Below are 10593 nucleotides of genomic sequence, written 5' to 3'. Positions count from 1 at the left end.
CAGCCAGAATGGCTGTGGCAGAGGATGAGTGGGACAAAATTAAGGCAAAGGTGAGAACCTCTCACCTACTTCATGCCAGTCCACAACCGCAGCATCACACATACACCCGATGAAAAATGAGACAACTAAGTAAGACTGAACTGCGTAACTGGGAAATGAGGCGTAACTGAAAAATCCTTGAAAGTTTTCAGGTTTAAGAAAGACAAAACAAAATGCTACAAGTTTATGAAAATGAATAGATGTCTTTGGAAATGTTTTCCAGTGAGTATGGACCACATTTGTATCAGTTCCATTTTGAAATGACTCATTCTGCACTAAATTAAATGCAGAGAGGCTGACATGCCTCACATATAACACATCTACAGGTTCATATGTTCTGTAGTATGATACATGAGGGATGTCAAGTCCTTTAAAACTTAAACTGTATAGGAAGACGTTTATCTTGATCCTAAAGAAGAACTTTCTGGTCACATCACGTGCATCTTTGTTTTATCTTCATTAGTGAACAAACGTACTGTGACGTGCTGACGTGACTGAGCTGAAAATAGCTCTGACTGTCAGTGAGTGTGCACTGCCATCATGTGGTGAACAAGTGGACTTGGCCTCAGTGTGGGAATTCAACGGGTTCAACACAGCACAGTTCAGTCTCTACCATACAAAATACACACACTCCCAGTACCTCCACTCTCTACTGTGTACACAGTGGGAGTACAAGGAAATGAAATCCTCTACGTATATTAACAGACATAATTTCTTCTCATTGTGTTCCAAATTGTCTTCCAAAAGCAATTCACTGCCTTTACAGGGGCAACGGCTGTTAATGGGCAGCCTGCAGTCCCTGACATCTTAATGCACTCAAGGACTGTTCCTCATGGTCACCAGGCTGTCGTTTCAGTGATGTTGTAAATGTTTATGGTCGTGTAAATGTAAATGGACGTGAACAGGCTGCTTCTTTTTCTCCACCTGCAGATTGACAGACAGCTCCTTGTTGTGCATGGGTAAGCATTTTTTTCTGAGAGTAACTCCCATTACAAACAACTGAAGGTGTTTCATCCCAAACGCTCTCTACGGTGATGCTGTGCGCAGCTGCGTGACACGGTGGAGTCACTCAGTGGAGTATTCAACCCACCACCCCATCACCCATGTTAAATTCAAATGTTAATGTGTCAGCGTTGGAGCTCTGCAGTTGGAGACACCATCACACTGAGTCATGGAGAAGTTTGTGCTTGTATTCATCTTCCTGCTGGATGTTCTGGTGTGTTTGGGTACCGGTCAGCACCATTTACGTGCACGCGTGGGACCATGGAGACAGCGGATTCAGTGGGAGAATAACGGCCAGGTGTACAGTTTACTGAGCACGGGGACTCAGTATCGCTCACCTGCGGAGGTCAGAAGACGCACTCAGCTCTTACTGACGGCGAAAAACAGTTTTAATCGACCTCACCCTCCCGCTGAGCTCAGTAGATCCTCCAGAACCAGATCCGGACACCTCCAGAACGCAGCTGGGGCTCATTCTCAGCAAAACGAAGTCAGTCAAGTGGATGCGTCTGTTCTTGGTGCTGATGCAGGTCAGTTTTTACTCGCCTCGGGACGACCCGGGACACACCGCCAGTCCCCACCGCGCCATGCAACCTTCAGACAGGCTGTGGCTGTGGGACACCGTTCGCTGCAGGCACCGGTTAACGGCAGCGCGGCGGCTTTCACCACAGTCCAGGAGTTCTCCGGCAGCGGAGTCGCACGAGGAGGCCGGAGCACACCTGGAGATGAAGCTGGAGCACCACAGGCCACTGCGCCCCCGGTAGGATCACCGGGCTTGACGCACAGCCGAGGCGGCAGGATAATATCTGAGAGTTCACAATCAACTTCCCGGTCACCTGCCACAGCTGGATGGGTCCCCATGGCCGAGGATAGTGGGACCCCGCAGCAAACCAATCCAGGACACGCTCGCAGCGCGCAAAGAGTGCGCTCACAGACACCGGAGGCGAATGTTTCACCTACAGCTTTTTCCACTAACGCCGTAGAGGGGAACTTTCCCCGTTCGAGGCCGGACACAACACGTACTGTGGACACGAGTGATCCACGGGACCCGCACAGTATTCATCACAGGAATTCGGTTTTCTACAATGTTTACCCACCGGACCGCAGAAACAGGATCAGTGCGCGCCCTCCGCCCGGTCCGGGCTATGGCACCAGGCTCTTCCACAATGGTGAGGAGGACAGCAGACACTAAGTGTGTTAAAAACAGTAAGCCTCAACTGAAGTTTGAACATGGTACAAAAAGAAAAAACAAAAACTAAAATTGAAGTCTTTCTAATCGACAAGCCCCACCGATTACAGTTCGGCACTGAGTGAAGCAGTATGAGGTCTCATGCTCATTTTCACGTTCAGAATTTAATTCCTCCGCTTTTTTCCAAAGCAGATCTTAATGTATTTTTAATGAGACTGAGAGTTAATGCCTTCCTAATAACAAAAAGTGTCTCCAGCTTGAGAACCTCTGAGCAAAATGAAAATGAAAAGGCTGATCGACAGTCCTGGAGCGAGCCATTAGCCACTATAAGTCACAATAAAATATAATAGAATCCTCCATTAATAATCCGCTCAAGTATCCCGTTAAAGTGACTGAGTAACTTCACTGTTATTGTGATGCATTATGGTGCCCTCACAGTTTCGATTTCCTGTATTTCGATAACCATGGATATAGTCAGATTTTTTAAAATTTGTATAGAGATATTTGATGTAATGTTCTGATGATGTATTCATGCATATTCAAATCCCCACTTTCTTGCTTTCTGCCCCAGAATTCTTGTATAATATAATGAAAAGAGAAGAGGCTACAGAGCACAAAGTCCCAGCCTTTCAAACACTCATATTTGCATTAATTTACTTTTTCTGCAGGTCTCCCAGACTTGGTTCCTGACCCTTACTACATCCAAGCTGCCTCTTACGTCCAGAGGGTGCAGATGTACGCACTTCGCTGTGCTGCCGAAGAGAACTGTCTTTCCAGGTGCACTTATTTATTTAACATCACACTGATCGAGTCAAAACCAGTTAATGAAATCAGTTAATTGGTGCACATTCAGAGTCACTCTAGATACATTTTTTGTGATTCTTGTTTTGCTGTTTGTCCTTAACGTTTAGCTATACTCTACTGTGTGGAGGGACACAAAAATCGCTGCTGTATAGACATAAAGAAAGAAAGAAACAATGAGAATCATTAAAGATCCCTTTGAGGTTGCTACATTAGGATGTGCGTTGGCCTCTTTCCTGTTTGGAGGTTACAGCTGACTGACAGAGCGGCTGGACACAAACCTGGCGTCCGCCCGAGATTGTCTCCTCTGATCTCAGCAGCCACTTTGCCAAGTAAAAGAAGCCCTGAAATGAAAGGCAAAGCATTCCTGAGGTGAAAGCAAAAACGACTGAGGCAAGACCAGAAACCACCTCCGTCGCTTCAGACAGTAAATCACCATGTGACCCGGTCAGCAAGGAGGAAAAGGAGTTGTAGTATGCAGTGAAGTGTGTGTACAGGATAATGTAGAAATACCACAGTCGAAAAGGTGACACAAGTCAACCCTGGCAGTGCACTCAGTGGTTCCAGCTCAGTGTGAAGATGCTCCAGGTAAACCTGGTTTACTCTCTGAACATTTCCCCTCCTTCAGGTCTGCGTATCACCCGAGCGTGAGGGACCTGGACTACAGAGTCCTGCTGAGATTCCCACAGCGAGTGAAGAACCAAGGGACAACAGACTTTCTCCCTGTGAAGCCCAGACATGAGTGGGAATGGCACAGCTGTCATCAGTGAGTCCACTGTTACAAAGACCACGTTGATAGTGTTCGCTAATAACAGGAAATGACACAAAATTCAATTTGAAATATTCCACGGATGCTTATTGTTGTGTTTAGTATTTTATTAGTCTTATAGCTGCCAGCATACTGAGATGTGGTCCTCACCGCACATTTAAATGTGCATAAGGGGGTGAAACTAACAGCACTGGTGTAATTGCAAGAAGTGCAAAGAAATGAATCATTTACACACAGCAATGAAAAATATCAGTCAGGCAAACTGTCCTTGGGAGAGACACTGAGACCCATTTGCTCCTAATGCCTTGCTGCTTTCAGTGCTGTTTTTTAAGGAATAGAAAGTCACATGCATGACGAGCGTGAATAAACTCTTCATCAGTACGAGCTGAGCAAGACAGCAGAAATGGTGATTTCCATCACACTTCGTCTTTGTGTCTGCCTCTCTGTCTCCAGGCATTACCACAGCATGGAGGCCTTCAGCAACTACGACTTGCTGGACGTCTCAACTGGACAAAAGGTCGCTGAGGGACACAAGGCCAGTTTTTGTCTGGAGGACACATCCTGCGACCCGGGAATAAGACGACGCTTCGCCTGCACTGTTCACACACAGGTTTGTCTTCCATGGATTTGTTCTGCTTTCCATTGATCCGTCCATTATTTTGTTCAGTCACAAACTCTTTCCTGTTTGTTTGCTTTGGTTCATCTCTTGAATTCAACTCATTGGTGGTTTATTTGTGTATTTTTTTTATGCCACCGACATATTTGGAAGTAATTCTAAGATTTTTCTCAGGGGCTCAGTCCTGGTTGCTATGACACGTACCACGCCAACATCGACTGCCAGTGGATCGACATCACCGACGTACCCCCTGGGAACTACATACTGAAGGTGGGAGAGTAGAGCCACTTCATGAAGCTAAATTATTAACTCGAGAAGACTTCACCATATATAACTGGACATATTTAGGCATCGTAGCTGTTTCCACTGTTGTCCTCAGGTGACGGTCAACCCCTATCAGCTGGTTCAGGAGTCAGATTTCTCCAACAACGAGGTGCTCTGCGACATCAGGTACACAGGAAGCTACGTCCAGGCAAGAAACTGCAGGATCACCGTGTAAGTCAGCCTCACCGTGTTCTCACTCCTCGTGGCTGAGATCAGAAGCAAAACACAAAGCTCATCACTGACATCTGTTATGTGTTTCACAGAAGCTGACCTGAGTCCAGGATTTCCTGCAGATATACCAGATACCTTCTGGTTGCTGTTAACCCACAGTTGCTCTGTTGTGCAGCTGTTTTATATTCAAATGTTTGCAACTATATAAATTCATCTGTTTGTATTTATGTCGTACAAAATCTTGTAGCTACAGACAGCCTGGCTGCAGTAGATGTTAAATTATATTGTCTTTTTTTTGCAATGTAAGACTGTACAGTTAGCTGTATGAGTGCAGAAAGCTTCAGGAAAGTGCGTTAGCATGAAACACGAAGAACACAGCTCATTCATTCGGCACAACTGAATTGGTGCTTATTTTGAAGAAAATATTGGTGTTCTTCTCCCCTGAAATTTCTGATCGTTTTGTCTTGGCAGAGAAACGATGTGTGATACTGACCACATGTTTTGGAGTGAAGTTTTTATGAGTGCTGTTAAAGTATGAATAACAAATGCTCTCATTCGTGCATTTCAAGCAGTGTGGTGTGTATGATTTTGTGTATATTACCCGAGTACAAATGTTTAGTCTGTTTGTTTACAATGCAAATGAAAGGGATGATTGTTCGAAAGCTGTTCTGGATTTTCATTATGTTTTATAATAAAGAGTACTTGTTTCTGTTGAGCGAAAAACCACTGATGACTGATGCCTCACACTAAAATCTGATCTAAATAATCACTGCTGATGGAATAATTTGAACAAATATATTCCAAAATGAAACAGGCAGAGGGCCATTAGTGCTGGGAGTGATACATTTCTTAAATGATTCCACTTAGCACGTTTATGTCACACGGAAATGTCAGAGCTTCACACCACAGGGCTGTTGTTTGTCATGTTGTGTCACGGTGGATGAGTGATTGAGCAAAACATTTATTCACCTGGCAATAACTCCACGTGAGGTGTCTGGGAATGTCTCGCTCTGTTTACACTTTGTCACTGGGTTTATTAGGAGCACTGTCTGACTGGAACTGTACGTTGAGGATAAATAATCAGCACAACTGTTTTTTTTTTCAGTTAATTACTTTTGCTATATTTGTGCAGTCCAATGCAAACATATTCCTTCATCGAGTATGAGGGGAAAAGGTTTTGAAGCTTCTGGCAGTATGAACTCTCATTTGTTACAGTGCCACAGATCTGATGACAGCTGAAATGGTATGAAGATATAAGGAGGTTCAGATTCTTCTAATATGTTCAACAAAGCAAATTAGTGGTCCTTGCAAAGTGAAAGATATCAGCAACTTCCATGTAAAGCCTTAATGAAAGAAGGAATTAGTTTCAGGATGTTTATGAGATAAACATGCAGGAAGGTGGGAGCTGAGGTCATAGTGGAAGTTTTCCACAGTTGCTCCACAGCATTTGTTTCTGTACCAGACTTTTCACCTCTCCCTCATAGTAATTGTAAAGAGTCTGCTTTCGGCCAAGCGTGCTGTGAGTTTATTAGATGATGTGTAAGTTTTCTCCTTCTTTGCTGCATTGATGATAACATCTCCATTTGTTATTTTACATTCTGGAAGTTAGAAGGCACAGAGGAAGCCAGAAGACAGTTTGTATGTTCACTCTGCGTTAACGAGGCAACATTCACTACACAAACACACATTAATATGGTGGTGAGGAGACGTATAGAGATCTGAAGATAACAACACAACAATATGAAAATGCTCAATTGCATGTAAAGTGCATAAGAATTATCAGCAAAATTTGCTCTTTGGTGGAAGTCGAGTTCAGTACATGAGTAAATGTCCTTGGTTACTTTCTATTGCTTTTATGATAAAGGTGCACGGATGTAGAAGAGGATCTCAGTGCACTCACTACATGCAGTATATCCACTGGACAGAAACCCATTTTAACTCGTCCTCTCATCCGAGCATGGCCTCTCTGTTGAGCCCACACCATCTTTGGTCAGAGAGCCCCGAGGTAATCCACTGATGTGAATTTGAGTGTGACTGAGGGTCAGGGCGCAACCTCCTCTGCCGCTCCAGGTGCTGTTTGCTCAGGGCTGGACGACGTGCTAAGCCCAGCAGGGCGTGCAGGATGGGCAGAGGCGTCGGTCGCCCCTGCCTGCCCCGCTGGAGATGGCGAGGAGGAGAGAAATTCCACAGATCCGTAGACGGCCAGGAAAACCTGACTACAAACTGCTGACATCAGCAGCAGCACAGAAACCATCCTTATCACGCACTGACTGTCTGTGAGGCCGTGCCCAGAGGCCCGACTGTCTGAGACTCCCGGTCAACATGTGTCAGAGCCAACAGACCAGACTGCTACAGACGCAAACTGCAAGACTGTCCACACTAACCTCTTCAGCCTGTATGCTTCTGATTTTCCCCTTAAATTTGATTTGATTTTAATGACACGTTATCACCTTTAAAGGCGGGTAAATAATTAATTGATTTTTATTGAGTAAATGTACTTTGTTTATAAAGTGATGCTGACAACTGTTCTCAACCAGGACAACACAGTACAGCAAAGGGCAAACATTTAGGTGCATTTTAGAGTTAATAACTGAAAACATTTGCATAACAAAAATGAAGTATTTTCTGTGTTCATTGTGCCCTCTGATTGGATGAAGAAAATAACTTGGTACACTTTTATTTCTTTATTATCATGCAGTCAGAGGACTGCAACATGCCTCCAAATTAATGCAGTAAACTTTTCACATTGAAAATGCTGCATATTCACACTTTTCTTTGTAGCTTCCAGCCTGCTCAGATTGTGACCTTAATTAGTGACCTTAATTGCGGTCAGTTAGCTTATGTTTCATATTGCACTTCAGTCAATTAAGAATCTGAATTGACTGATTGTCTCTCTACTTGTGTACAGCAAATGTTAATATGGAGCAGAAAGAGCTGAGAGGAGCTGCAGAGTCGAATCAGTTTGTCACTGCAAGCGTCTCCTTTAAAGCTACCCATATTTACTGTCAACATGAAAATTTGATTAGCACCCTTTTAAGTTAAACATTCAAGTCTGGTTTATTTTAAAGCAGAACCTTGATATCAGCGGAAAGTGTTGGGATAGTTTCTGAGTCATGCATTTTTAAACCTTGATTAGAATTCAAAATAAGGCCCTGTGGGTTTTGAACAAAGCCTGTTCACATGATGTGAGTTCATTGTGACAGACAGACTAACTTAATCTAACTCTCTGACAGTGTAATAATTAACACTATGCCAGTCTCCATATAAATCAGCATTCATCAAAACACTTACATGATGATTATGAACACACATCAGCTCTGTGAGAGGACACATAAATCAACTGTGACTAACCATCCAATGATTTGAAGTCATGTAGCGAGCAGCTCTGCACAGCTGAGTTTATATGTGAATTTTACTTAGAGATGACAAGAACAGATTGAACAGTTATTTTTCCACCTACAGAGTTGATCCCACTCTGTGCCAGCTGTACAGCACTATTAAAAAGTGTTAAATTAACTCTCACTGAGCTTTAGAAATCTACACATCCATTTTTTAAACACTCCCTACTGTGTATGTGCAGTCTGGAGTATGCACTTGCATCATTAGCGAAATAATTTGATGCCAAGTCTGCACAAACATTCTGTTTCTGTCTGGATATGAGGTCTGTGTTTACCTTTTTTTTTTTTTAGAGAATTGTTTGTTTATAGCAAAGAGTAGAATCTATTTGTATGTGGAAATGACAGCTGAGCTTCTGACATCCTGTAAAAGGAAACAATGTTTACCTGGGCAGGACAAGGACTCCCTGAGTCTGACCATTTACACATCATTACACATTTAACAGCTCTGCCTGTTTGAAATAGAGCAATGTGTGTCTAATCACGCCTGTACTTTTCCTCAAGGAGCTGCTGTGTAAATGTTAAAACACTCAACGGGCTGTCTGAGTGAATACATGCTGTTATTAATCCTGTTATTGTATTATATTTGGGCTGGGAAGTGGTAAATGGGATTGGGCAGGGAGGCGACCCGGATGAGTCTGCAAACAGGGAAGGGAGGGTGAGGAGATGGGTGAGTGGGGGCAGGAAGGTTATTCATCTGAAACCATCCAGGTTTTGGTTTTTTTGGTCTGAATTTGGTTCTAAATGCTTGCATTGTTTTATGGGTTTTACATGTGAGTGCCAGACAATGTTAAGGTGTCTCCTCTCACACATGACGTACGTGTAAAAACAAAAACACACATACATGCAGACCTAAGACTGTTTTTCTCTCCTGTAATGTCAAACGTTGCTTTAGTGTGAAAGGATGTACAGTATTTGTTATTGATGAAATGGTAAGGCTTGCTCTCTAGTTCTTGTAGAAACTCTTGCAGCTCTTACTATACACTGGTACTGCACATACTGTAATTTGTCCCCTGGACATGAATACCAAATGCAAAATTAGTCAGGTTAACTCCCTTCTTTAAGGCTTATCACAGAGTTGTAACATAAACCATGGCATTACATAAAAGTACTTCAGTGGTTTTACCAAAGGTTTTTGAAATACTGAGTCAAAATGACAGCATTGCAGACAACTTTCAGCTATTTCAGCTATAAATTTTATCAAATTTTATCAAATACAGACCAAAACATCTTTTACCTGTACATTCACCTTACCTGTGGAAAAAATATTCAGATCTTTTACTGTGGCGGAAAAGAGTAGTAGTTTCACAGAGTAGAAATAACCTGCTATAACTATAAAAACAATAAATAACTAAATATAACCTGTAAATGTATTGGAGCAAAAAGTGCAATATTTCCCTCTGAATTGTAGTGCAGTAGAAGTATCAAGCAGCAGAAACTGAAAATACTTAAAAAGAGTACAAGTACCCCATTGTACTTTGCTCATACATGTTGTATGTTTGCTATTTAGCTGCTATGTGTATATATTTATGTATACAGTACGTCTTGTACCATATAGGCAGCTTTTAATTTTGATGCAGGTAAGAACCTCAATTCTAACAGCTGTGACTATGAATACATTAGCTATTTAATCATCAAAACCAGACAGTAGAATAGACACATCAAGTCCATTATGTTGTGTTCAGTAAGCCCCCACTCATCAGTTTCCATCAAAACTACCATACATACCCTATGTAGTCAAGAATGATTGATTGTGGCAAGATAAGACCTTATACTGAGACAAGAAATGGCAGTGAAATGATAATGCACCTCATAAATTTAGGAGGACGAGATGTGCACTCTGCCCTCCTCCACCGTGACACGTGCTTATGACATCCTGGACTGCAGTCAGTCAGTAAAATAAAAAAAAGAGGCATGTACCCAAACAGAGGTGGGCTTGTGTGTGAATTCAATGGTGCTCCTCACAGCTTACAGCGAAGAACCAGAACCAAAATGTCTAGAGTTAACCCTGTTGGATATAACATAAAGCAACAGTTCTGATGTCAGTTTATGTGGCTATTGGGTTTGCAAGAATCAACTATGATCTGTTTTTTTTGGAGGTTTCCACCTTCACATGTCATTATCATTAGATTGATGTCATCTCAATAGAGCAATCTGCTGTTTCCAAGGTCCAAAATGAATGCTGAGGCTTACTGAGACTTAGATGAAATGGTCTCATACTACTCCGAGGTATTTATTACACCAGATATTTTATTAACAGTCCTTGGTTGTAGCATCAAGCATATATGTG

The 10593-nt window shown here is 42.6% G+C and overlaps 1 protein-coding gene across 1 annotated transcript; it reads left to right on the top strand.

Annotated features, from left to right (window-relative positions):
- Nucleotides 1-828: 828 nt before the first annotated feature.
- loxl5a (lysyl oxidase-like 5a) lies at nucleotides 829-5616 on the top strand. The gene is made up of 7 exons (XM_046392885.1): nucleotides 829-2207; nucleotides 2896-3004; nucleotides 3657-3794; nucleotides 4251-4407; nucleotides 4588-4683; nucleotides 4793-4908; nucleotides 5001-5616. Exons 1-7 carry the CDS (start codon nucleotides 1211-1213, stop codon nucleotides 5005-5007), a joined length of 1620 nt encoding a protein of 539 aa, XP_046248841.1. The 5' UTR covers nucleotides 829-1210; the 3' UTR covers nucleotides 5008-5616.
- Nucleotides 5617-10593: the final 4977 nt, after the last annotated feature.

Source organism: Scatophagus argus, chromosome 6 (genome assembly GCF_020382885.2).
Source record: "Scatophagus argus isolate fScaArg1 chromosome 6, fScaArg1.pri, whole genome shotgun sequence".
NCBI classification, from domain to species: Eukaryota; Metazoa; Chordata; class Actinopteri; family Scatophagidae; genus Scatophagus; species Scatophagus argus.
This window is presented reverse-complemented; position numbering and strand designations above follow the sequence as displayed.